Raw genomic sequence first — 25044 nt, 5'->3', positions numbered from 1 at the left:
ATCATTTGAGTAATTCGTTGTTTTTCTTTGTAAAGACACTTATCTGAAATATTTTAACGATACAATGTTGTTGTGCAGGTAAAAGCGTGTGTAAATATCAGGCCGGTCAGAACGGTGTGACGGTGTCGGTAGTGTCCAACTGCCATAGCAGCAGTGGCAGCAATAACAACGGCGGCAGCAGCAGCGGAAGCAGTAGCGGAGTGACCAGTTCGGCAGCGGATTCGGGCGAATCGGCGTCGGTCGACGAAAGCATCGAAGGTGACAGCGACGGTGAAGTCAGTCGCATCGACTTTCGCGGTGTAAATCTGCGCACCAAGAAAAAGCGAGACGCGGCGGGGCGAGATGACAGCGATGTCGTGCATCAACAACCTGAAAGGCCAATGTCGTGGGAAGGAGAACTGTCCGATCAGGAGATGTCGTCCAACACTATCACTCAGGTTGGTTTATCGTCGAATTTAAGTATTCATCCACAGCTTGATGAAAAGCATCGTTTACCAAATCTGATGTGAAATCACTGCAGGATCACGAGGAGACATCGATGGAAGGCGTGCAAGTGTGCAGTTCGAGTCCCAGTCCTCAAGAACACAAGTTTCCAATCAAACCCGAACCGGACTTTCGCTCGAGTCCTGGTCTACAGAGCCTTGCTGGCAATTCGCTGAACGAAACGATCGTCGCCGTACCTCATGTGCAACAGCAGCTCCATCATCACCAGCAACAGCAGCAGCAGCAGCATCACCACCACCAGCACCAGCATCAGCAGACGCAGCAGCAGCAACAACAGCAGAATCTCGAGCAGGGACAGCAAAGCGACCTGCCACTTCTCGTTGGCAAACTGCTCGGCGGCTGCAGCAGTTCCACGCCCAATCACAGTCCTGTGCTCATACCTAGGCACCATCTCACCAAACACAGCCATACTCGATCTCAGGTGAATAACTTTTACTCAACGCGGAGGGCTCAGCTACGTTGGAAGCTACTTTAATCGTCGTGTTTTATCTACACAGGTCCCATCGCCAGACTCAGCGATTCATTCGGCGTACAGCGTGTTCAGTTCGCCAACTCAATCGCCGCACGCTGGTCGTCACTCGGCCCTCGGTCCCGGTTCGCCAGTACCCTCCTCATCGCTCTCACTCTCCCGGCACAGCTTTAACAATTCTACGTCCTCGCTGTCGCTCTCGTTGTCGCACTCGCTGTCGCGCAACAATTCGGACGCGTCGAGCAGCTGCTACAGTTACGGCTCTCTCAGTCCGCCGACGCATTCGCCAGTCCAGCAACGTCACGCGCATCATCACGCCGCCGCTCAACAACAGGCTGCTGCGCTACATTTACAATCGGGAGTCGCCCAAGCGGCGCATCATTATGCCGCTGGCCCAGGAGTCGCAGCTGGAGACTCGAGCGACGCTCACCTCGATGATCAAGACGACTGTAGATTGCCCTCCGCACCGTCCGGCATCTCCACCAGGCAGCAGCTCATCAACAGTCCCTGCCCGATTTGCGGTGATAAAATCAGCGGATTTCACTACGGTATTTTCTCTTGTGAGTCCTGTAAGGTGAGTATTGTCGTAAGAATTCATAACCATTCATTAGCGAGCATATTATCAGTTTGGTAAGTCATCCGGAAGTATGTAATACTGACTTTACTTAAAATTGCAGGGCTTTTTTAAGAGGACGGTGCAAAATCGCAAAAATTACGTGTGCCTTAGAGGGGCAGGCTGTCCGGTAACGGTGGCAACGCGCAAGAAATGTCCAGCCTGCCGCTTCGACAAGTGCCTCAACATGGGTATGAAGTTAGAGGCGATCAGAGAGGATCGAACGCGCGGTGGCCGTAGCACTTATCAATGCACGTACACGTTGCCTGCCAATTTGATGGGTAGTCCAGGCATGAGCTCCGACAAGATGGGTCAAGGTGGTCCTTGCAGTCCTGCGTCCGTAGGTGGCGAGCATCATCACTCCATGAAGCAGCACTCCAATCATTCCCACAAAGTGCAGGTGGTACCGCAGCTACTTCAGGACATCATGGATGTCGAACATTTGTGGCATTACAATGATAACGACAGAGTTGGCGCTATGAGCTCGCTTAATCTTTCTCAGGTACTTATTAGTTGCTAGAACGACATTTAATAATATCAATTGAATCACAATCACTTAATAATTCAATCGTTTCCAAATTCTCGCTAAATTCACAAAGTCGATTAACGGTTCTTTTGAAATTCACAGTCACTGCCCAATAGCGCGAGTGGTGACTCGTTGAGCGGCTTGAGTACTTCGAATGGTCTAGCTAGTAGTTCAAGTGGTAGCAATCTGAGCAGTGCCACGAGCAATGGCAATCTCACCCCTCAACCAGACCCAATTCGCCCAAATTCAACCAATTCAGCATCATCCACTCCGACTTTGGAACAGCAACACTCACCTCCGTCTCTTTCGTCCAGCAATCCACCGAGTAGCTCGTCTAACAGCAACTCTACGCAGCATCCGGATTTTCTGTCAAACTTGTGCAATATCGCTGATCATCGACTCTATAAGATCGTTAAATGGTGCAAAAGTCTGCCTCTCTTCAAAAATATTTCCATCGACGATCAGATTTGTTTGCTCATCAACTCCTGGTGCGAATTACTACTATTCTCTTGTTGTTTTCGTAGTATGAGCACTCCTGGTGAAATTAGGGTTTCGCTTGGCAAGTCTATTACTCTGGAGCAAGCTAAACAGCTGGGACTGGCTACGTGTATCGAGAGAATGCTGGCATTCACAAATAATTTGAGGCGACTCAGGGTCGATCAATACGAATATGTCGCTATGAAGGTAAATTGACAATCCAAATAAATTTATCTGCGATACGTTATAAAAGCAGCCATTATACATTAATAAAAGAAATATATGACCCGAGCTTGATTGGCAATCAATATTTATTTTTTTTATTCAGGTAATAGTGTTGTTGACATCGGATACGAGTGAATTAAAGGAGCCTGAGAAGGTGCGCGCCTCGCAAGAAAAAGCTTTGCAAGCGCTACAACAATACACAATCGCTAGGTATCCGGAAATGCCAGCCAAGTTCGGTGAGCTTCTACTACGAATCCCTGACCTACAAAGAACTTGTCAGGTAGGCAAAGAGCTTCTGAGCGCCAAGCGTGCAGAAGGTGAAGGTTGCTCCTTCAATCTTTTGATGGAATTGCTTCGAGGGGACCATTAATGCAATTCTAACAAGTGCAGTATAAGCGCAGATATGTCATAGTACGCGACTGTCTGAAGTGAGAACGATAAAATTATTGAGGGAAGAGCTTTATTATCAAAAAACAAAGAAAAAAACAAGAAAACAAAAAATGAAAAGCAAGAAAAAATAACGGGGGCTCGTAAAGTTCGCGACGAACTTTTTTTACGAAGCAACCTGTTTTTTCTTTGCGGAATATATTCCTCGACTAAATGTGGTTGTTAGGTACTTATTTAATTGTAAAAGTCTAAATCATACTTTAAAGCTATCGTACATTATTTGACACTTGAAAAACAAAGCGAAACATTTCGTAAAAGTTTATATTTATTAAAAGATATACTTATTTTGAGTAGGAACAAATTAATGAATTTCTTTTGTAATTTTGTAACTTAGGTTTTCTTTATTTAGAAGTTTGAATTAGATTCGTACTTCTGTATATGATATTCGTTTCATCAAATCGATAAATTGGTAGAAGATAAGAAATCCATTATCAATCAAAATTTTATGGTAAAAATATTTTTAAATCGTACTATAATACAGGTTTTTACGCTGATATTAACGCTCTTTAAATTGTGTTTGCTTATTCGAAATATCTTATTTTTCTAGCAATATGTTAGAAAAAAACGGATATATTCGAATAGCAGACCTAAAGCTCTTTCACAAGTGATATGTTCGTGATTTTCAAATTTGGCATATTACGGGTCCATGAACTTCAATTAAAATTAAATCATACGAACGTTGAAAGTTTATATATAGAAACTTTTTAAAAATTATGAAAGTAAAATGACGAAAAATGCGCATGTCCGTGTTAGCGTTAGCTCGTGGTGACGGGACTACTTTTCTATAGAGTTATTTCAAAAGTATGTAAACTGATAAAGGACTTATATAAAAAAAAATATATATATATTATATTATTATAAAAAAAATAAAATTTATATATACAGTTTATAAATATGCATATACGAATAGATAGATACAGCTATATAAATATATTATATTTTTTACTGAAAAATGCTTCCATACAAGGCCTGCGTGAATTTAGCATTCCTGCCTTAAAATATACAGGAGTTTCGTAGTAGCCTACAGTATGATTGTGCGTCCAATGTGCTTTGAATGAAAAGACGAGACTGACAAAAATAACGCTAAAATCCAGGGGATCGCAAGCGAATGCACGTTTTTGTGCCAGTGTTATAAAAAAAAGTTATTTTGACCATATGTATTTTTTGCTCGCTCCAAATTTTATGTCATTATTAAAGGCTTCTACTATTTACTATGAAAATTGATCGAATCAAAGTGATAAAAGACAGAAAAAATTAATGTACATTTCGTTGGAATGCAACGTATACATATGTCAATCATAATTCGTGCATTTGCATATTTAGACATCCGTTTTTACTCGTGATCTTGTGTTAGTATGTTTGTACATCTGAAAATATTTTGTGAGCGAGTGAGTCGAAAATTAGATTAAAAATAATAAGCGTGGATCGCAGTGTGCGCCAATACAGTGCAGCAAAAATCTGCAATTGCCAAGGCCACATTTTGTTATGGTTACTAATTAAGGTACCAGTATTTTTATCGTTTAACAATTTTACTTAAGTTCAATGCATAATGCCTTCGTATCCCAGTTTCGCGAACAAAATGTACTTAAAAAGTCAATGATGAATACTGTACTGTAAAGGACTTGGATATCTATATGGCGCTCTTTCATACCTTTGTCTGGAAAAGGTACATCTCATGTTATCGTTCTTTCATTTATAATTGTATCCGTACTTCATAACAGCTATAATAGGTTTTTTATTAAAAATAAGAAAGTGAGTCGATAACTGTGGCCTGAGTTATAAAACTGCAATTTATTTATTCGTGGAAGTATCTTTTTATATAAAGAATTTTCGTTTGAATTGAATTTATATGAATTTGTAAGGTGTTCCATTTTTCTTTTCCGACTTGAGGCCATAGTTTATCATAAAAATAGTTTTACGAGGTACATTGGATTTCCTTTTAAATACATGCATGCCCGGTAATTAAAAATTTTTTTATCAATAAACAGAATATAAAAATTTTGAATATATGCTGAAAGACAAAATAGCTTAAAAGTGTTGCGTATTACATGCTTACGGTATTTATTTTCTTGATGATTAGTTTACAATAGTTTCCAAAATCGTGTAACTGAATAAACCTTTCCTTATAAACAAAAATCTGTAATCTATTTAAAATTTTCATATCATGAAAATTAGTGGGAATATTAATAACTAAAAGTGATTTTTTTTTTAAATCGAAAAATATATTTTTATTTCATAAGGGAAATTGAAAATTTTAATTTACGTACAAGAGTGAAAATTTTGTCTCCGATTTATTTATATGAATAATCATATAACAAAAGTATATACTTTGAACAATTAAATAGCATATAATTGGCAATTGAAAAACATTCAGTATTTATCACAATTGGTAATTAATTGGTATTGGTAACAGAAATTAATCAATAATGTTCACAGATGAATTTAACTTTCCACAGCTAAAAGTGTATATACATGTAGTAATATACTAACTACGTTATCGTGATAAATTTTTTAATAACAAATTGCCGCGTTGAGTGCCTGAAAATTCGTTTAAGTGAATTATTTTCAAGTACGACTTGTAATAGGAGTGCGTGTTAAATATAGGAAAAATAAAGTTAGATATTTGCCTGTTAAAAAGTGACTATTCTATGTTTCTATTTTTATAGTAGCTATTATATCTACATTTAATGTAATCGTGTAATGCAATTTTTTACATTGTTTTTCTTGTGATTCCCTGAATGTTTGCAACAAAAAGAAATATTCATGAATCATCATTAATACTAAGACAATTACTGTGGCAATCGAATGTAAACTTTATAAAATGCGTAATGAATAACTATTGCGACTTGCATTTTTTGTTGGGAATAGCTCTCGTCTATAAATACATTTTATTGAATTTCTTAAAATGAAGTTCTGCCAATAACGACAATATTTAAACAAGATAATTGTGTAGAGCAAATATAAGACAAAAGTTATTCGATATTTGAAGAGCTTAATCGTGACAGACTGTATCAACAATTTTATACATATTATATATACACATCTGCTATAAATACTACGAGCGAATATAAGGAAAATAACTATTAAGATTGATTTCAGTGTATCAAACCATTCATTATCATGATTAATATCATCGATAGATACTCACTATAGTATTCTCATCAATGCTGCAAAGACCACCAACAAAAATTTTTTTATACAAAGAGAATCGTATGTGTACGATAAAAAAGCAATAGACATCTCAGAAATATACGTGTTTCTCTGTAGAGAGACAAGATCGACTAGATTTATCCATTCGAATACATTAAAAATGTAGTTTTATACGTAGATTCATTACAAATTATCATTGGAAAATAAAACACTTTTTATAAAATAAAAAATGTTCAATGTTGTTTACCCAATAATAATCATCACTTTCAGCAATAAACAAATCAACGTTTTTTTAAATTTTCATCAAAAGGGCTATTTTAAATAGAGTAGCAAATGGTGATGAATAATAATTATGTGATTAACATCAATATTTTTTTTCTAAGAATATGTTCTTCATTGATTGATAATTTTCTAATCAATTAAAAAAATTCAATGATACCATATTTCAAATCAAAGTATCCCTCTCTCGTTGCAGTTTGGTACTAAAAGCATCACGTGGTATCCGAAGAATTCCGGAACTTACGAGTCGCGACTTGGTTCTTCTGGCTTTCTTTCTCGCGCCTCTTGGTCAAAGTGCATGGTTCTCTTGTTTGGAGCTGAGGCTGACTAAGACCTAATCAGCGACTTGCACTAGTTTATTTAGCCATCCAACAATAATTTTAAAAAAATAATACATAAAAAATGACACAGAAGGCTGAGCTCGCTTGCGTTTACGCCGCACTCATTCTCGCCGACGACGATGTCGCCGTAACTGTAAGTAACCTCTAACAACATTGCTTTTTTCAAGTTTTAAAAGTTTGTTACATTTTTTAAAAGTAATTTATAATAAAATCATAAAATACTTTACTAAATTATTTACGTCATCTTTCAACTTTGTCTTGAATTTATATTTAAAAATTGGAGATATGATTTGATTTTTGGTAAGGTTATATTTATACATACAATCGTTTGTTAAAAAAAATTTATTGTTAACTTGGAATATAATGGAAACAATTTTTTATAGAATTTTTATAGAATCAGCTATTTTATAGAATTTGTACCCGTAATTGTCTCATTGATTATAACTAAAAATTGCTATAGCATGAATAACATGTTTAAATGTTTAATTCTACTAATGTTTCTAAGATATCATTTGCGTATTGCGTAGAAATGGATAATTTATTGACAAAGTGAAACCAAACAATATGAATTATTCAATTCTAATTTGAGAAAATAAATAAAGGTTCAAGTAATCTAATTTATAGAAAGTTGAACTATCAAATTTGAACTGAAATATTGTTTAATTTTAGTTTAATTAAAAATAAGCCATTTTAATACTAATCAATCAATTGCTGAAGGGTGAGAAGATTCAGACTATCCTCAAGGCAGCCAATGTTGATGTTGAGCCATACTGGCCTGGTCTCTTCACAAAGGCTCTTGAAGGTGTCAATGTCAAGGACTTGATCACCAAGATTGGTGCTGGAGCTGGTGCTGCTCCCGCAGCTGGTGGTAAGAATTCATTTTTTTTTAAATTTTATTGTCCTCTTTCATCCACCAGACTACCATTAACACTTGGCTAGCATGGTCAGCATTAGAGGAGAAATTGATGTTAAAAAAAACCTGTAAGGTTGCATAAGTTAATTCGAACCGAGGTTTTTTTATCTACAAAATAAATAGATTACAAAAATTAATTGTGATAGTAACATAGCAAATGAATGTGTATAGTGGATTTAATGAAGATTAATATAACAAAGATTAATATAATATATTCTTTTGTTACATAGTTTTACAGAAATTTAATAATATATTTTAATAGAAATAAAGATTGAAGGTATATGACATAACATAGATTAAACAAGTTTCGGTCATTTATAATTAAAATTTTGACCAAAATACTATTAATTATTCATGTACTTAACAGCACCAGTTGCTGCTGCTGCTGCTGCTGAGGCTCCGGCTGCTAAGGAAGAGAAGAAGAAGGAAGAGTCTGATGAGGGATCTGACGATGACTTGGGCTTTGGTAAGATTATATTACATTTTATTACAATTTCTATAATAATTTAACATTCCAATGATTAGTTAAGCATGTATTAGCTACTGAAACAAGCTTATGAAGAGCAATTTCTAAATGAGACTTTTATAAAAATAGTGATTACAATTGTACATAGATAGAACCTAATTTACTAATGAAAAATTATTTGCTTGTTCTGTTACAGGTCTGTTTGATTAAATCAGTACCTGTGAGTGCTCACCATTTTTGTACAGTTCTATTGTACATGTGACAAAATAAAAAAAAATTAAAAAATTGAATTTGTATAGTTTTCTATCTTATCTAATATCCTTTAAGTAACTATCAACGACATAAATTAATCCCTGTAATTGCCAACGTTGGGATTGTTCCTACACATATTTTGTCACTGGCCACTAAATTCTAAAGTGACGTCGATACAATCATAAAATCTTTCATTTAAAAATAATAGTTGCATTGTATATCTGAAAGTTGCTACGTCTATTTGGATACTTGTTAACCTGTTTTTGTTATCATCTATATCGACACTTGTTGCTTTGTATTATCCAGCCTTTGTGTTTCAAAAATTGCAAAACGAAAAGGAATCCCACTCGATGAAAAGTGCGTGCTTATCAATTTGCTGCGGATAGAAGGACGCCAGTTTTATTCGGAAAAGAAAGTACACGGAGCAACGACCGATAAGCCAATGAAAGCTCAAGAGGACGAGAGACCCTAAGCCGACTTAGGCTCCGGAGTTTCGCTGGTGCTGGGTCGTTCGGGCTCGGACAAGGGTAACCATTGGGCCGAGGCACCGGCGCCAGCGAGCACGCGATGGAAGAGCTCGTGGTGCCTGAGCTGCGAGACCTCGCAGCGAGCGAGCAGCTCGCCGTTTGCTCGGTAGATCGTGAAGTTCAGGCTACAGACGGCTATCACGTCCGGCGCCAGGTCAAAGCTCAGACTCTCGCTCCACACCGGACTGGTGCCTTCGCGCCGGATGTTGGTCTTTTTCTTCTTCAAACTCTTGCCCTCGCGCATGATGTTTACCTGCGAGTAAATCGTATTTTTTACGATCAGTGAACGTTTACGCTGATGATCAGAGTTAAAACTACGATACATACTATGGTACAAAGTTGCAAGTTCTCGTCGCCAAGTGGTTAATTGTTAAAAAATGAATAAAAAGTACCTGAACGTATGGCTCAAAAGTGACGGCGCCAGTCTCATCGTTGATCGGCAAATTCCTGGCCCTGATGACAATGACGGTGAGCTTCTCGGCGGACGGCTGATAAGACAGTGAAACCATCAGTTCACCGAGCGACGGCGCCTTGAATCTGCCGTCAGTGCCGTAGCGCATCACCGACTTGGTAACCGTTCTGGGTTCTGGTCCCAATTCTCCCAGTGTCGACATTGGGATTTGCACGTAACCAAGGTTGCGATGCTTCGCCGACGTGTCAAAGTCGTATAGCAGCACCTCGAGCGTTCGTTCGGCGAGCTGACAATTCGGAGCAACTTGGAATGCGAAATCTTCGTTGAATTCTGAAAAGCGTTGATTGTTGCCATGTTTTATTTGCGCGATTGTTCGAACGAGCCTTTGAAAAATCAATTGCAATGAAAGTGAATATTAAAATCTTGTTAAATCAACAATGATTGCTAGTGAAATATAATAAGTTAGGTGCGTGTTTGCGTGTAAATCGAACTGCGACATTTCACAACAGCCGACTGTTCTCCAATAATTTGTCAGCGGCAAATTGCGGACGATATAAGTCGCCGACAATTGGTGGGTCTACGACGCAGTCCAACAATAGACCGACATGCTATCGGCATCCAATTGAAAGAGCTGAGGTGAGAGTGACGAGAGGGTTTACCTGGATTTAACGTTTGCTTGTACGTGCGTGTCTGCTTGACTGTGCTGCGGTCCGGCAGCAGGCGTACCTTGGCGTACGGATCGGCGGTCTCGCTCAAGTCGCGTGCGCGAAGGCCGCGAGCCTGAAAGAAAGCCAAACAAATCGGCGCGCGCTCAGTTCTCGTCGGGATTGGTGCGTCGTTCAACTCGTTTCGTCGATCTACCATATAGTAGGCTTCTCGCGGAACCTCCAGGGCATTTGATTTGACGTGATAAGTTATGCGACCTCAGTCGGTGACGACACGGCGTGACGTTGGAACAGCGACCGAATCATCTCCTTCTTTTCTGTCTCTTCGGCGACGCTGTCCCACGCGACATTTGACTCCGTGTCCATGACCGCAGTGCTTTCGACTACTGTGTACTCGAGGGAGCAATTGTCTCCTAAAGACAAGGATCTGAAGTAACGAGCGAGAGATTCGTTTTCGCCCCGCTGCGACGTATAATGATGTCAACTGTGCGCGATCGCTGAGGCGGCAAGAAAGCCGAAAGAATAGCCATTGTAAAATGTACTTTTGTTTGAATAAGAAGCAATAAAGTGAGCTATTTCACGAGTAAAACAGCAAAGTTATGCGAGCGGATCGCGGTTTGTCCCTCCTCGTGGCATAGACGACTCGTTGCGAAGTTTATTCGATTTTCATGAAATTGGCTCGACGAACGCGACAAGAAGTGCGAAGTTGGAGTCGTGAGTCAGTGGTAGCGCTGCGGACGAAGAATTACCTCGACGAGCTTGACGCTGAGCAGTCCGTTGGGCGCGTCGTAGGTGAGCTGAATCTGGAGCTCGCCGCGGGTCTCGCTGGCGGAGCGCGGGCAAGATATGTCGTCGCTGTCGGTGCTGGAGAGGCGGGCGTGTAAGGAGCCGGCGTCGGAGCCGTTGGCGCTGCCGCAGCTGGACAGCGGCAGGCTGCGCAGGATCACCATGCGCTCGTCGCTCGCCACCAATGCTCCGCCGGGCAGCGGCGGCGCCAGCGGTGACGAGCCCGTCGCCTCGTCGCAGCTGCACTCCGACAAGTGGCGACCCACTGGGGCATACGACAAGCGCGATTCACTGATTCCGCCTGCCGCTTTATGATGCCGCGGACGTGCTCGACTGCGTTCTTGCGTTCGTCGCGCGTTGTCGCCCGAAGCTCCTATCAAAAGTTTACCGGTTGCTGTCCAAAGTGCCGCATCAATTTAGAGACGTGAGTTAGATCCCGTGCGTCGCCAACTCTGTACAGCGGTGACTCGGCCGATCGCGTTGAATTTCATAATGCTTAAGCAATCCAAAATGAATAGCTGGACAATTAATTGCTCGAGCGAACTTGTATCGACGTTTTCGATTCCCATTATTTCCGTCGGATGCCACATCGAATGTACTAAATTTGCCTTTTACCTTTCGACTGTACTGAAACTTTATCGGCGCGAACTGAACGCGCTGCGGCGAGGATTCGGGAGAAGTTTGATTTTGTTTAGCCGCAAACGAAATTCTTGACGATCCAGTCTGATGCCCGAACGCCAATTTTCCAATTGAGCATGAAATTACTTCGCGGTATTAACAGCGATAACTCGTTCTTTCCATTCTCTTCTTCCTTTTATCGTCGTCGGAATTTCATTTGGTAATCAATTGTTCGCGCTGATCTCTCGATGCAATTAGCTGGATTGCTTATTCGTTGTTTCCGAACGCAGCGCGTGATATATTAATGAGAGACGCGCTGCTATTTCTCTCTGTCTGTAATTTATCTCCGATGCCAAGAAGAAAACAGACGCGATCATCGCATTTCAATTTGTCGCTTCGACCGGCGCGCTACGAACGATATTCCGCGGTCATACGTACTCTCGCGCGCCTCCATGACCCGATTGTTCAGGATGGGGTCGCGCGGCTGCCGCCACTCGTCCGCCGCGGTAGCACTGCCCTGTTGCTTGCCTATGGCCGCCAGGCCGGGATGCAGATTGGCCAGCGCGTACTCCTCTTTGCACGAGTTCTTCGCCTCCTCCGCACGATTCAACAGATCTTTCTCGAACCTGTGTGCAGGGGAAAATGCCACTTCATCATTCTCTTCCGCGTACCATTGGGCTAAGCCGCGAGTTTTCCCACGACGGAAGCAACGCCACGCACCGTCGATTTGACGTCGGACAGAATGGCGCAAACGATGGTAAAATATCCCAGCTCCGCGGTATTCCAACGACAAAATGAATGACAAAACGATGGCGAGCTGCGAAGAACCTTTCGTCGAACCTAATCGTTTGCTCGCGCCGCGAGATCGATCGATAATCCGTCAAGGTTCCTTCGGCCGAGCGACGAAAGTGACGATCCGACGACTCCAGTATCAGTAGTTTCGTGAAATTCCAATGAAACTTTGTCGTCGCAGAGGCTCGCTTTCAGCGTCACGTCAAATTGCGTCCGTGCTAGTTGCGACCCCGAGCGCGAGCAACAGCTGACGGCTGGCCGGGCGTAATACGTCTTTTCGCGGCGGAATTGAGTTTCCAGCGCACTCGAGTCGAGGGGAAGAGCAAGAGAAAAAAATAAATGAAACGACAACTAATCAGAGGCCCACGAACGCGGCGGGCGAGTACGGCCCCCGCGGCGAAACCGCGGAGAAACCAACCAACGGCTTACCAATTAAGGGGAGCGCGTCGCCGCCTGGCGCAGAGCGCGTAGACGATCACGGCCGAGACGGCGCCAGCTGTGGCCCCGATGGCGCCCAGGATCGCGAACATCTCCGGGCTCGAGGGGTCCAGGTCGCCGTAGGGCCCGTTCGCCGTGCCTCCCATGCTGTCCTTCGGTCCTTGCGCACTGCCTTCTCCAGTCAGCGGCCGTTGCGTTTCCCCATCCTCCGCGGCGGCGGCGGCGCCGGCTGCTGTGCTCACCTACAGCTTCTCTGCAAAACCAAAATTGCCCACGCGCTCGATCTATCAGTGGGGACTCGATTCTTTTCGTTCGAAACTCCGGAGCACGAGACGTCGTTGGGAAAAATTATATATATATATATATATATATATTTACATATATACGTGCCGGCAGTTTTGTATTGCAGTTTCCGTCGTGGAGATGGCCGAACTAGAGCGCAACGAGCCGGCGACGAGGTTTGGCGAATGCTTTTAGCGGACCGATCGTTTTCCGTACTTTTTCTTGTTCTTCTATTTTCGGCGTGTTTCAACGATGAGCAACGCTCGGCACGATTCGCTCGTGACGCCAACGTATACTTCGTCTTCGCACCTTCGCGCGCAATTGACGACTCCGATACGCACGGCACGATGGCTCGCAGTCGACTCGGCGACGTCGAGCCCGTCGCGACGTATTTTATATATACCCGCCGCTTTCACTTCGCATTATTTCATTTCGCGCGCCAACTCCCTCCTCGTCACGTCGAAACTACTAATAACCAATTTTTCACGCTTCGTTAGCTCTCAGATCATCCGCCGTGAGCTGAAGTTTGTCGCATTGTTTCGAGTTTTCCAATGAACTTCCTAAGGACTTGCTATTGTTTCTTCCAAGTTTGCCATATAGATCATACGTATTGGCGCTCGATCGAAGATAATTCGTAAACGCGAGTACAACGTTTCGGCTACATTTGACGGACGTTGAAGTGGATCGATATTGACTGTGAATTAGTGCCGAACGGCCGTGGAATCGCGTACTCGTCTTCGATCAGATGCGGGAACAGGGATTTCAAGCTCGAGCAAAGCTCACACACGACTCAACGGTACAGAGTTCATAGGGGCTTTCATGTTCGCACTTCTCTATCGATTTTCGCGTGCGTACACCAACTCTGCAATACTTGCGTGAATTCGAGAATTCGAGTCGTTTTATTGATACTTGGTGGATAATTTTCAGCTATTATTTTTCTTTCTCTGTCATTTAGCGCGACGCTTTTTCAAACGAAGGCTTGTCTCGGAGGAATGGCTCCTTGACAACGAGCTCGTCGGAATGCTCTTTCGCGACTATTGTCACGGAGCTCGAAGATTCGCTCGACTAAGAAAGTCGGCACGTCGTTATCCGGGAATGCCGTCGGGGCAGAAGCAAATGTACATATAAAATTCGCTGTGCGCACACTGCACGAACAAATAAAGAGGGAGCTGCGCACAGGCGAGGGAGCGAGAGGCAAGAAAGCTTCGCGCCTCGGGATCTCCCTGGGGGCTGGATACGAATCGATATGTATATGGCGCCTATCTCTCGGCTATAAGCATCACGACTTCTCTTGCGGACCAAGCGGATTACGGCGAACGAGGCTCGCTCCTTTTTAATGAATCGCCGGCGTCGGCGTCGCGCCTCGTTAATCTCTGGCAGTTTAATGCGCGACTGCGAAAAATAATTAAGGGAAGAAAGGCGAGGTCGAGTGCGAACGCGGCTTATCCGCGGGGCGTCTTCTTTTGCCTCGAAACGTTAAGAGAGCTTTTAAAGCACTTTCACGCCTAGCCGAAGCTTAGGGGATCTTATTGGCAATCTATTTCAATGCCTCCGCTGCGCGCGACTGTACGCGCGCCAAGATTATTATACGTGCTCGTCGGCGCAAGATGAATCGATACCGCGACGAGCGAAGAAACGACGCTGCTACTGCTAACTGGCGCTCGAGTCCAAGTGGCTCCTTCTGCCGCGAAGACAAGTACAAAGGCAACAAAAGCGCAACGCCCGGCGGCATTGTTGCTCTTTCCGCTCGTGGAAAGAAAGCCAATAACCCTTGTCAATCTGCCGGCTAGCTTTCGCTTCCTGCCATTCACGAGTGCGCGCTTCGGCGAGTGCCGGCCCACCCGCGCGCGAGCCCTCGGAAGTGAAAGGGTCGGTTCGGTCGCACCGGGAACCGACGTCAAATGCGGGCAAGACGGGCGGCAGATCGGCCGATCTTCTTCGTGCGATTTTCGCCTGCTCGAGCACTCGCATTGATCGAGGAAACACGTTGCCCGTTACTTTATCCGAGCTTCTTCCTCGACAATGCCGCGACGCGAAAGTCCTTAGACTTGCGTAACAAGCTGCTCGTTGAGATTATTCAGAGGTTCGGTTAGCTTGCGAGTGATTGGACTGCAAGCGTTATTTGCTCTCGGGACACGCCAGTTGCGTTACGCAAGCCTCGTCCGTCAAACTTCCGTTGCGGCAATAACCACTTAGAACTGGAGAACGCGGACACGGGAGTAGAAGCCGTTACAAATGGAGTATGCGCTTTGATGATCATTATCGAGGGCGTGCTCCTGAATTTTCTTTGCCACGATCATGTGCAATATTTGCGCAACGTTTATTTCGATGCTCTTGCGCTGCCGGCGCTTACGCACAGCAGAGGCGACGAGTGAAAGCTTTTCAGATCACATATAAAAGCAATTGTCAAATATTCTCGTAGGCGTTTATACACCGCGGTTTGTCTTTCCGCTCTTCCAGTTCGGTTATTTTTAACATTTCCATTGGCTCGTTTTCTCGTTTCGTTTTAATAATCCGACTGCAAAGGCAATGTCATTTGAATTTAATTAAAAACGATCCGTCCTTTAATCCGACGGACATGAGTCAACTGCGTTGTTGAAATTAAACATGTCAAATTAGCACTTTACATGCGTCAAAAACGAAAAGCCCGTCAATTTAGTAAGAAGAAACTTTTCGAAAAATTGGCGCGCCGCTGAGATGTTTACAAACGAGATAAAAAGTGCCAAGAGAGACTCGTCATCCACCGTTATAGGACTCATCTTCCCACGGGACCCGATACCCGTGGGCCCAGTTGCAGCATGCAATCCGTAAAAGCTGCGTTGGACAACTCATCGATGCGCGGAATAGAAAAATCAGCGAGTATCAGTCGTTATTGGGACAAAGTATGAGAGAAGACAATTACACGCGCTGCTCGTGCATTGCCTGCGTTGCAATGCGCTACCGTCATTTTATCGATATACTCATGGCTTTTTCCTTTGTTCCTCTGCTAAGGACGAATAACGAGTGGGATTTTCGAAAATAATGACGCCGAATTCCCGCTCGTAAGCTCTAACCGTGCGTATAAATATAATGCCGTATACAGTTACGTGACGAACATCAGTTTGACACACGTGCGCGCGAACCTACTCACGATCGAGCTCGACGTGCGGCGACTGTCGCGAAAGTACTGCGGGCCAATGACAAAATAATATTCGTCATTTGGAGCGAATCAATCTAAACGAGGAAAAAATGACGCTTGCTCATCGACGAGTACCAATGCCAATTTACGGTGTGCTTTGGTCACCGGGTTTAATTAACTAGTGTAACAGCCGCTTTTCCGTAGAAAATAAAAAAAAGGGAAATCTCCCGAAGGATCGTCCAATAATGTATATGACCGCTGGACGCGAATAGCGATGAAACGACAACGGCAAATGACACGGACGTCGAGCGCGACGGTCAACAAGCCGCGAGTCGACCTTCAAAATCAGTCAGAGTTCAGGAAAAGTCCGCTCGATCGATGTCGCTCGACGTGGGCCCCGCAGGAGACGCAATCCAGTGGCACGGCAGACGTACAGAGCACGCGGGCGTGTCCCCAACTGCTGACGCAGTGGAGGGCCGAGCAGCCAGCCGAACGCGCAGGCTTGGAGGAGTTGGGAGGCTGCGGTGTTTTGGCCGGACAGCGATGGCTCTGTCGCCTCGCGCTATTCCAATTAATTACTCGCGCGTCGACTTGCTCGAGCGGCGAGCCAACGAACCTCTCGTTACTCGCCGCGTCTCCGTCGGAGACTATCCGTACGCCACTCTCAGCGATAGCCGATGCAACTTTCGCGGCTCCCGTTGTCGATCCACCGTAGCTAATAACGTGAAAATGCAACTTCCGCCGGTTCTACGTTAATCTCGCGCGATGCAGTAACCCCCGAACTGAGGAAATCTGAGCAACGCATCGGCCACCGAACGATCGTTACGACTCGTCGACATTGTGAATATCTTTCGAAATTAAATTCAAACGGTGCGAATCTTGTTAGTTGTCTCGAAGAATCGCCTCGTCACTGCACCACGAACTCGTACGGGAAAGAAATAAAGCTCGCGTGTGAGGCAAAAAAAAAAAACCAAACAAACCTGCTCGCTCACTGGGCTACGGTACCACGTCGACAGTCGGCCGACGTATATCGATCGAGCAGCAACAGCCAGGCGTTAGGACGAGGCGCGCGCGCGCTAAGCTTTCCTAGAAGGAGAGAACGGAGCTTTCGACTCACCGTCCGAGCGAGCGGTACGAGTGCACTGACGGTCACTTGGTCGAGGCAACTGTCATGTTGACGACGACGACGACGGCGGCGGTGGCAGCGGCGGCGGCGAGGAGAGCGAGACGTCACTCGGTCGCTCGGTCTCTCAGGACTTACTGAGGGCACAGCCGGGTGGTGCGACCCATGGCGGTGGGCGCGCCGACAGCGCGCTACGTCAAGGTCACCGGCGAGCTTGCGCACGCGCGCCGCACGGAGACGCATTCGAATTGGGATATACGGCTCTACAGGTGGACGCGAGCTTCACCCCCTTCTCGCGCGGACAAGCGCTCAACGACACTGACACTTGCGAGGCGCGGTACACGCCCTGTTTATCGCTGGTATGCTTGTGTGTCCTATATGGATCCCTCTGTTGCGAGCTGCTGATTGTCGGCAAAAAATACGTGGTTTTGCCTTGATCTAGCTTGCATGTTGCGACTATATGCGATCGACGCGTAGACGAAAATTCCAGCAAAAGCAAGATTAGTCAATAGAAAGGTATAAAAATAAACGCGCGGACGTTTATTTGGGCTGATCAGTGACGTATCGCATATAACTACTACGGGGTAGGCGACTGCGTGGGCACGAGTTCGGGGATGAGAAGATGTGTCTATAGCTTGGTGTCAGCTGTTGGCAGGATAGAGAAAGAGGCAACTGGGTTTGTAATACCGGGCACACTTTGCGCGGACCAATACCGCTCGGCGGCAAGTGGCAGTAAACGTCTCGGAAGCATTTCTTTTCTTTACCCTCGGCTTCGTGAAATTTTCGGTCCTCGAAGCGTTCGACCTTTGTCTGGGAATTCTCAAGGCACGAAGGTGCTTGACTACCCTTGCGGTAATGGCAAATGAGAAAGGTTCGGCTGTTAGCGAAAAACATTATGACGTACTTTTGTCGAAGATCTAAGTAACGTCAAATGAATGTTAAATAATATATCTCACGTAACATTTGTCGATAAAAGAACGTAAGATGAGTTATTGAACGCCCATATAAATTTATATTATTTGTTTCGAATTCTGTAATATATTTATAAAAACAAGTTAGATAAGTATTTTTAATTTTTTTAGTATAATGAGGACGTGTAAAATAAATGTCTTGTCTTCCCCTTAAAAAACACAAAAAAATAATTTATACGAGATGGAATAGATATTCATCAAAAAAAAATTGTAACTTGATACTAAGTTTATTCCCGTAGCCTTTTACGAAACAATTTCAATTGTAACATCTTGAGATCTCACTCACGGCTGAATATCATGCTACAAAAAACAAAATAATCTTAATTAACAATGTAACAAGCTTTTATCAAATACGTTAATATTATGGCATAAAAAAATTAAATAATTTCAACTGAACTTTCAAACAAATATGCAGAACCCAAATAAAGTTCTAAAATCCGCTTCCACAAGCCTTTGCGTTTGCAGTTCATTTGAAACTTTAGTAAATATGCGGCATGAATTGCGTTTCATAGAATTCATAGGACGCAATCGTCACGCAATTGTGATTGTCAGATGTCAAATCAGATTAGTAGTGGAAATTACACAAGCGAAGCGCGTAAGCAAGTGCGCAAGGCACTTTGATTTTCAGTCGAACATTAGTTTACTTTATAATAATTCATTGTACGATCGCACGCGCACAGTTAATCCATCGATGTTTCACTGTTCACCTATTTTCCATACTAATATTAGAAATATAAGTTAATTATTTACACCTATGACAAAATTTGATGATCGCTCTTTGAAGATTCTGAAGATTTTTTTCACAGGATGTATCGAAGTCTACTAATGAGCATGTAGAAGAGCCAGAAGAGGCTTTTATACTATATGTCTAAGTGCACTTTTAATTTTTTTAGTATAATGAGGACGTGTAAAATAAATGTCTTGTCTTCCCCTTAAAAAACACAAAAGCCCAGTTCCCGTGTCTTCCTAACTTGTTATTTACAGTGTGCCGAAAGCACCGATACTCTAATTACGAGGAATATTGAAGTACCGAAGCACTACGAAGATTTTAAATCACGCTTATAGGAATATAATGAATATAATACAAGCTATACGCAACTTTCCAAAATCTGTATCAAATTTGGCCCAAGTATAAAAACTTAAAAAGTGAGTCAAGGAAACTTAAAAACTGTAACATGGTTTCTGACGTTTATCAGCATCATTATTATGACTTGTGTATCAAACTTGACCAATTGGAAAGATCGACGAATAACGCGATTACGTAGTGACATATGTTATAAAACTGCATTAGGACTTAATCACAAAATCAGAAACAAACATTTTTTAAAACATGCATTAGGTACGACCTCTTGCTTACCTCGATTTATATATCTCTGACCGAGTGTCGTCTGCTATTTTATTGGAATGTTCCGTCGGTAAAAACAGTGAGCAAATATGGCGAACATCGGTGTCGTTCGTTTACTCCAAAACACAAATAAATTAAAATGTCAATCGTTGCCCTCATTATTTATGGTGTCCTCTAGATATTCCTCATCATGGGAACCTAAAGATCAAGTAACGCACACTGGTCAGGTAAATTGAGCTTTGCAAATGTTCTTATGTCAGTCACTAGAGGTTACATGAATTACTTTTCCAATATTGTTTTCTTGAATTTCTTTAGTTATATTGTTCACTTTAAGCAACTACTATGGAGCTGATAATTTTTCAAAATTTCTATTAATAAAGTATTTGTAAAACAAGAAATTATTACTTCTAGGTGTTTGATCCTAACGATTCCAGGCTTGCAAGGTTTGTTGATAGACCAAAATATGTAAATCCAAATTGGGCTATTAATTTGATTGAGGAAGTACCTCCTGCTTCTAAAAAAGCAAGAGTCGTTTCATGTGATGGAGGTGGTGGACCACTTGGACATCCTAAAGTTTATATAAATTTGGTAAGACATTAAAAGTACAACTATTAATGACTTGACTACTGTGTATTTGTTAATGGTTATTATAAAGCATTAATTTATAGCAAAATTAATATATTCAAGAATTATATGGATGTTATCAATTCATTACTTTGAAATAGAATCTGTACATATTGTTCTTGTGACTAATAGAATTTATCACCTAAAAGTTGAAAAATACTCATTTTTATTACAGGATAAACCTGGTAACCATGCATGTGGATATTGTGGATTGAGATTCTACAAAGATCATCATTAAAGAAACATGTAAAAAGTCAGTAGTTCGATTCAAATAATTACTGTAAATTATAAAGTAAATAATGGTTTAATTTAAATGTTATAGAACAAAACCAATCTTGTTAATAAAGAAACTTCTTATTTTAAGTTCTGCACATGTGTTGTATTAATCCTTAAAACCTAAAGATATAAGAGTATGCAATGTTTATTTGTATAAGAATAATATTTTTATTACAAATCAGTAAATAACACCAACTACATTATTTCATCTAGCTAATACAAATAATCACAAAAAAAACTTAAAAATCTATTGTTTCAATTTGTTTAAATAAAGTTAAATAATTCTCTCGTGAACAAAAGGAAAAGATAGCATTTTTCTATGTAGTTACAATGCTGTTTTTTGGCTACTCATACCAAGAGGAATGGCTTTCAGCTCAGTTTTCATACACAAAAATTCACCACATACGCACATTATACTTGTAGTCACAATATTTAAACACCACCAGCTGAAAGTTGTTGGAAAAGTACCATTGTACATCCAACAACAAAGAAGATGTATCAAGTGTGCTGTACAGGCAAAGTCCATGCATTGTTTTGTCCTTTGTACCAGATACCATAACGCTATTGCACCAACAATTGAATTCAATATAAAAACAATTATTAATAGATAACCACCAAAATCACGAACATGAATTTCCTTGTATTGAAATGCATAGTCAAGAGATTTTGTTGTTCCTAAAAATTCTGCTATCATCATAATCCATACTCCTAATATGAAATACATAATGCACTGCACCGCTATGATTTGGGATATGATGAGAATTGGATCCCATGTTGTTTTTCTAAACTGTCCAGTGATTCCATTCATTGTGATTTCTTTTAATTTATCAATTTGTTTTCAGTCTCATATTGGATTATCAATTATGGAATGTATATTAAAAATCTGTAAATAAATTACCAGAGGTTCAACTTTAATATGTAATTACTTAACAATAAAAAATACTTTATTAGAAACGAATAATGACGTAAATAAACAATTATTTTTAATTTTACTTACGTAGAATATAAAAATCATTACATAATTATACTTTATTTTTACTTGTATACAGCTTTAATCATCAGAAGATATACCGCTTATTTTTTATATCTGATAATTTCTAAATAAATGTATCGGTATTAATCAATGTAACCTCCAAAACATGGCTGACTCTGCTACTTATTTTCTTGACGTTTTTAATTATAAAATAACCAGATTATTTGCAAGTATTGTGTAATATCAATAGCACTGAAAGATAACTAATTTATCAATGTATCAATAAACAAAACATTTTTGTTATGCGTATAACTGTCATATTATTCTGATTGCATTATTTCAATATGATTCACTATTCAAAGGATGGCGTATTATACTCTGAATTAACTTTCCATAAGCTCTACAAATTTTCGTCATTGTACTTCAAATAAAATGGATTACCGTGACAGTAACAATGAATTTGTTTTAACTTTGAACAAAAACTTCATTCATTTAAAATAATACATATTTAATAATTATTAAGAATTTTTATTATTACTCTTTTGCATATCGAACTTATAGCGCAATATAATTACTTTAAAAAAATTTTAAGTTTAAAAATTTTGTTTCTAAAAGCATTTAGTACTTTTATTACAAATGTTTTATGATGATTCTATTATAGACGTTATAGATTTGATTGGGATACAACAATTCTTGGCCTTTCCTCTATGCAGTCGCCACTCCATATGTCAGATTAAAGCACGGTGTAGGATTGAAGTAAAATTCAGCTGTTGCGCAATAAGTTTATACGCAGTTTTCAATAAAATATGACATTTTCATTGACAGTTTGAAAGTTATAATAGATAAATTAATAATTTGAATGCAATTGTATTTCTATTTATTTGATGCAACAAGAAATTAATTACTAAGTTAACAGTAATTCATATATATTGATGCTATTTTTCAAGCGGCTCGCATGATCTCGTTGAAGGATCCAAAGTAGAAAAATTATTTTGACCACTCAAAAAATCCACTCAAGTATTCATTTAATTTATTTAATGGTATAGTTTAATAATTTATTATTTAATATTTAGTTCAGTAATTTCTACTAATATTTTACTAATTCCAACAAATAAACATAATTATTGTTTATTGGCTATAAAAAAGACAATATAATGAAACATATTTAACCATGAAAATAAAAGATGTAATAATTAGAAATTACAAATTTATTTTCTATGAATCACTTTTAACTACTAAATTTTTTTAATTTAAATTACATTTAGCCAAGTTTACCATCTATAGGTTTGATATTGGTTACCAAGGATAAATATTCAATTTTTTAAGCTTATTACTGAATAGAGTTCATCTGTATTAAAGTAATTTTTTTCTGTACATAAGAAATAAATTATTTTACCAAAAACTAACCAATAGAATAGATTTATTCTTAGCCTATATAAATAAGCTGGTTAAATTTATTTTATAGTTGTGATTTGTACATTTTTTTTATAACAGTTGTGTTCTTATAATTTTACTGCTTTCTTATCTAATAATGAATTTTGAAAATATACCTGATTTTATTATAAAATATTTATTATAAGTATATGTTCTATTTAAATAACAAAATATTAGAGTAATGGAAAGTCAGTGAAAATCTAGAAACTATTTTATTGACCAGCTGTGGTAGATGCTGCTTTTTGTTGAGCCTGAATGAATTCAGGATAATCTATGAAACCATCATTATTGGTGTCATCCATTGCGAGAATGGGATCGATTAATGCAGATAATTCTTCATCTTTAAAAATTTTTTTTTCCTTATTGGTGCCTTCTTTGTTACCTTCTTCTAATAGAAAAAAAAATGATATATTTTTTACTGCAATAAATGATTATTGTAATACAAATATTAGTTTAGTAAACTATTTACCATGCCAATGTATTAAGGATTTAATAAGTTCGCAACCATCTAATTTATTGTTATTATCAGCATCATGCATTTTAAAGTAATGAAATTGTAGTTCTTGTTCAGACATTTTATTTGTATCCATTGGTATATCTAGATGTTCTGCGATATGACTATAAACAATAACAAACCAATACATACACATTCTATTGAAATTAACTTTTATATACAATGATCAAATTTACGCTTTCTCCTCAGCAATATTTGCCGTATTAAGTATATGTTGTGACTGCATATGATGTCCATGGTTATGGACTTCAGGAATTTGTTGGTTTATGGGTTGATGTACGTTAGACATATCAGGTATATATTGGGCTTGCGAAGTTATTGGCATTTGTTGCTTAAAAAATATAAATAACATACTTGAAACTAGTTTGATAAGTTTACTTGAAACAATATTGATTATAAGGATTAATAGAATTTTTTAATAAAAAAAGTATGTTGTATATACCTGGTTAGGTAGTATTTGCTGCTGCTGAGGTGCTTGATATTGAGGCATTTGATATTGAGGACTGTGTTGAAAGTTTGAGCCATGGTGATTAGGCAAAGAAGGCTAGAATTAATTTACAGTTTTATTCTTATCAATTTTTATCAATTATTTACTGTTACTGTTATTTCAATAACATAAATTCAAAATATCAATTGGATAATAAATAATGTTAATTGAAATGCTGTTTTTATTAAACATATGTTACTGATTTTACATCATTATGGTAATCAACCTGTTGATAATGTTGTGGTGGCACTCCAGGTGGAACTCGATCTTGAGATGCAAGACCATTGCACTTACAATGAAGAATCATAAAAAATATAAAAATCCAGTTCATCTTTTATAAAATATTTTATAAAAATAACAAAAATCCAGCATGGACAACTGTCTACTCATAAAATGATATGAAACATTCATAAAGATTTATTTGTGATAAATGTTATATCTGATGATATTGAAAGTTTTAATAATATTTAAAACTGAAAAGATAAAGTTATTTCAAGGTATTATAACTTTCGTTTGCCGTCCGCGATAATTTTTTTTTAAATTTGTGAACAGTATGGTCGTGCTTGTAAGTACGATTCATGGAGATTTTATAGTCTTCATGCTATGAGAGTTAGACTTGACGTGTATCCTGTATAAACCGATTGCAAAACGACTCTGACACTTTCAAAACGATACGAATTCTGACACATAATAACGTTGTTGATAGACTCGAGCATCGAGAGGCCTAAGTCCCGTACCGAGCAATGCGTGGAGAGAGTGATGGAGGAAACATTCATACTATATATACACTTATTATCTAGGGACTTTGAAAAGGTGTATATTTTTCCAAATAAAGAAATTAATTATTAATCATATATAATACAGTTATTATGTAGTCATTTCATTATATATATATATTTAAATATACTATTGACTACCTGTTTGGTTTTTAAAACAATCAATAATAGCTATATTATATTTATGATTAATATAGTAATGGATTTCTTTATTTTTTGAA

The 25044-nt window shown here is 39.9% G+C and overlaps 6 protein-coding genes across 12 annotated transcripts; 3 read left to right on the top strand and 3 right to left on the bottom strand.

Moving 5' to 3' along the window:
- Positions 1–86: 86 nt before the first annotated feature.
- On the top strand, positions 87–7021 carry LOC131672830 (nuclear hormone receptor FTZ-F1 beta). 5 transcript variants are annotated; one of them, XM_058950317.1, is made up of 8 exons: positions 243–437; positions 521–925; positions 1002–1547; positions 1651–2088; positions 2215–2531; positions 2637–2796; positions 2918–3094; positions 6887–7021. In XM_058950317.1, the coding sequence occupies exons 1-8, from the start codon at positions 381–383 to the stop codon at positions 7019–7021; spliced, it is 2235 nt and encodes a 744-aa protein (XP_058806300.1). In that variant the 5' UTR covers positions 243–380. The 5 variants fall into 5 exon arrangements, 3 of the variants coding, with proteins under 3 accessions (XP_058806302.1, XP_058806300.1, XP_058806301.1); XM_058950319.1 differs by having other exon boundaries at positions 87–437; positions 2215–2796; XR_009302663.1 differs by having other exon boundaries at positions 2215–2796; positions 2918–4762; positions 6887–6967.
- LOC131672832 (large ribosomal subunit protein P1) lies at positions 6957–8700 on the top strand. Its single transcript, XM_058950322.1, has 4 exons — positions 6957–7164; positions 7749–7899; positions 8312–8410; positions 8607–8700. The coding sequence occupies exons 1-4, from the start codon at positions 7093–7095 to the stop codon at positions 8618–8620; spliced, it is 336 nt and encodes a 111-aa protein (XP_058806305.1). The 5' UTR covers positions 6957–7092; the 3' UTR covers positions 8621–8700.
- Positions 8701–8835: 135 nt separating this feature from the next.
- On the bottom strand, positions 8836–17569 carry LOC131672831 (synaptotagmin-5-like). 2 transcript variants are annotated; one of them, XM_058950320.1, is made up of 7 exons: positions 17418–17569; positions 12892–13153; positions 12109–12296; positions 11016–11317; positions 10261–10381; positions 9582–9931; positions 8836–9442 (listed from the first exon to the last, which is right to left on the bottom strand). In XM_058950320.1, the coding sequence occupies exons 2-7, from the start codon at positions 13044–13046 to the stop codon at positions 9131–9133; spliced, it is 1428 nt and encodes a 475-aa protein (XP_058806303.1). In that variant the 5' UTR covers positions 13047–13153; positions 17418–17569; the 3' UTR covers positions 8836–9130. The 2 variants fall into 2 exon arrangements, with proteins under 2 accessions (XP_058806303.1, XP_058806304.1); XM_058950321.1 differs by having other exon boundaries at positions 17281–17423.
- A 2238-nt stretch (positions 17570–19807) lies between these two features.
- On the top strand, positions 19808–20726 carry LOC131672843 (NADH dehydrogenase [ubiquinone] iron-sulfur protein 6, mitochondrial). The gene is made up of 3 exons (XM_058950340.1): positions 19808–19966; positions 20151–20327; positions 20539–20726. Exons 1-3 carry the CDS (start codon positions 19829–19831, stop codon positions 20599–20601), a joined length of 378 nt encoding a protein of 125 aa, XP_058806323.1. The 5' UTR covers positions 19808–19828; the 3' UTR covers positions 20602–20726.
- Positions 20727–20730: 4 nt separating this feature from the next.
- Positions 20731–22591, bottom strand: LOC131672842 (protein SYS1 homolog). Its single transcript, XM_058950339.1, has 2 exons — positions 21637–22591; positions 20731–21522 (listed from the first exon to the last, which is right to left on the bottom strand). The coding sequence occupies exon 2, from the start codon at positions 21445–21447 to the stop codon at positions 20965–20967; it is 483 nt and encodes a 160-aa protein (XP_058806322.1). The 5' UTR covers positions 21448–21522; positions 21637–22591; the 3' UTR covers positions 20731–20964.
- Positions 22592–23016: 425 nt separating this feature from the next.
- Positions 23017–24794, bottom strand: LOC131672841 (multiple coagulation factor deficiency protein 2 homolog). 2 transcript variants are annotated; one of them, XM_058950338.1, is made up of 5 exons: positions 24274–24794; positions 24003–24104; positions 23737–23891; positions 23516–23664; positions 23017–23431 (listed from the first exon to the last, which is right to left on the bottom strand). In XM_058950338.1, exons 1-5 carry the CDS (start codon positions 24376–24378, stop codon positions 23259–23261), a joined length of 684 nt encoding a protein of 227 aa, XP_058806321.1. In that variant the 5' UTR covers positions 24379–24794; the 3' UTR covers positions 23017–23258. The 2 variants fall into 2 exon arrangements, with proteins under 2 accessions (XP_058806321.1, XP_058806320.1); XM_058950337.1 differs by having other exon boundaries at positions 23020–23434.
- Positions 24795–25044: the final 250 nt, after the last annotated feature.

The sequence above is a fragment of the Phymastichus coffea genome, unplaced genomic scaffold (genome assembly GCF_024137745.1).
Source record: "Phymastichus coffea isolate CEN01 unplaced genomic scaffold, Cenicafe_Pcof_1.1 PCOF00159, whole genome shotgun sequence".
NCBI lineage: Eukaryota > Metazoa > Arthropoda > Insecta > Hymenoptera > Eulophidae > Phymastichus > Phymastichus coffea.
The sequence above is the reverse complement of the archived record's forward strand: the minus strand, read 5'-3'. Positions and strand labels throughout refer to the sequence as shown.

Excerpts from the sequence above, each read along its gene's own strand:
- LOC131672843 (XM_058950340.1), top strand. The coding sequence starts at position 19,829 with ATGGCGAACATCGGTGTCGTTCGTTTACTCCAAAACACAAATAAATTA. Across the intron at positions 19,967-20,150 it reads AAGTAACGCACACTGGTCAG|GTGTTTGATCCTAACGATTC; the intron begins GTAAATTGAGCT and ends TATTACTTCTAG. Across the intron at positions 20,328-20,538 it reads CTAAAGTTTATATAAATTTG|GATAAACCTGGTAACCATGC; the intron begins GTAAGACATTAA and ends TTTTTATTACAG.
- LOC131672832 (XM_058950322.1), top strand. The coding sequence starts at position 7,093 with ATGACACAGAAGGCTGAGCTCGCTTGCGTTTACGCCGCACTCATTCTC. Across the intron at positions 7,165-7,748 it reads ACGACGATGTCGCCGTAACT|GGTGAGAAGATTCAGACTAT; the intron begins GTAAGTAACCTC and ends CAATTGCTGAAG. Across the intron at positions 7,900-8,311 it reads TGCTGCTCCCGCAGCTGGTG|CACCAGTTGCTGCTGCTGCT; the intron begins GTAAGAATTCAT and ends TGTACTTAACAG.
- LOC131672831 (XM_058950320.1), bottom strand. The coding sequence starts at position 13,046 with ATGGGAGGCACGGCGAACGGGCCCTACGGCGACCTGGACCCCTCGAGC. Across the intron at positions 12,297-12,891 it reads CGACGCGCTCCCCTTAATTG|GTTCGAGAAAGATCTGTTGA; the intron begins GTAAGCCGTTGG and ends CCCTGCACACAG. Across the intron at positions 9,932-10,260 it reads CAAGCAAACGTTAAATCCAG|AATTCAACGAAGATTTCGCA; the intron begins GTAAACCCTCTC and ends AACGCTTTTCAG.
- LOC131672842 (XM_058950339.1), bottom strand. The coding sequence starts at position 21,447 with ATGAATGGAATCACTGGACAGTTTAGAAAAACAACATGGGATCCAATT.
- LOC131672841 (XM_058950337.1), bottom strand. The coding sequence starts at position 24,378 with ATGAACTGGATTTTTATATTTTTTATGATTCTTCATTGTAAGTGCAAT. Across the intron at positions 24,105-24,273 it reads CACCACAACATTATCAACAG|CCTTCTTTGCCTAATCACCA; the intron begins GTTGATTACCAT and ends AATTAATTCTAG. Across the intron at positions 23,892-24,002 it reads AGCAAATACTACCTAACCAG|CAACAAATGCCAATAACTTC; the intron begins GTATATACAACA and ends ATATTTTTTAAG.
- LOC131672830 (XM_058950319.1), top strand. The coding sequence starts at position 381 with ATGTCGTGGGAAGGAGAACTGTCCGATCAGGAGATGTCGTCCAACACT. Across the intron at positions 2,089-2,214 it reads GCTCGCTTAATCTTTCTCAG|TCACTGCCCAATAGCGCGAG; the intron begins GTACTTATTAGT and ends TGAAATTCACAG. Across the intron at positions 2,797-2,917 it reads ACGAATATGTCGCTATGAAG|GTAATAGTGTTGTTGACATC; the intron begins GTAAATTGACAA and ends TTTTTTATTCAG.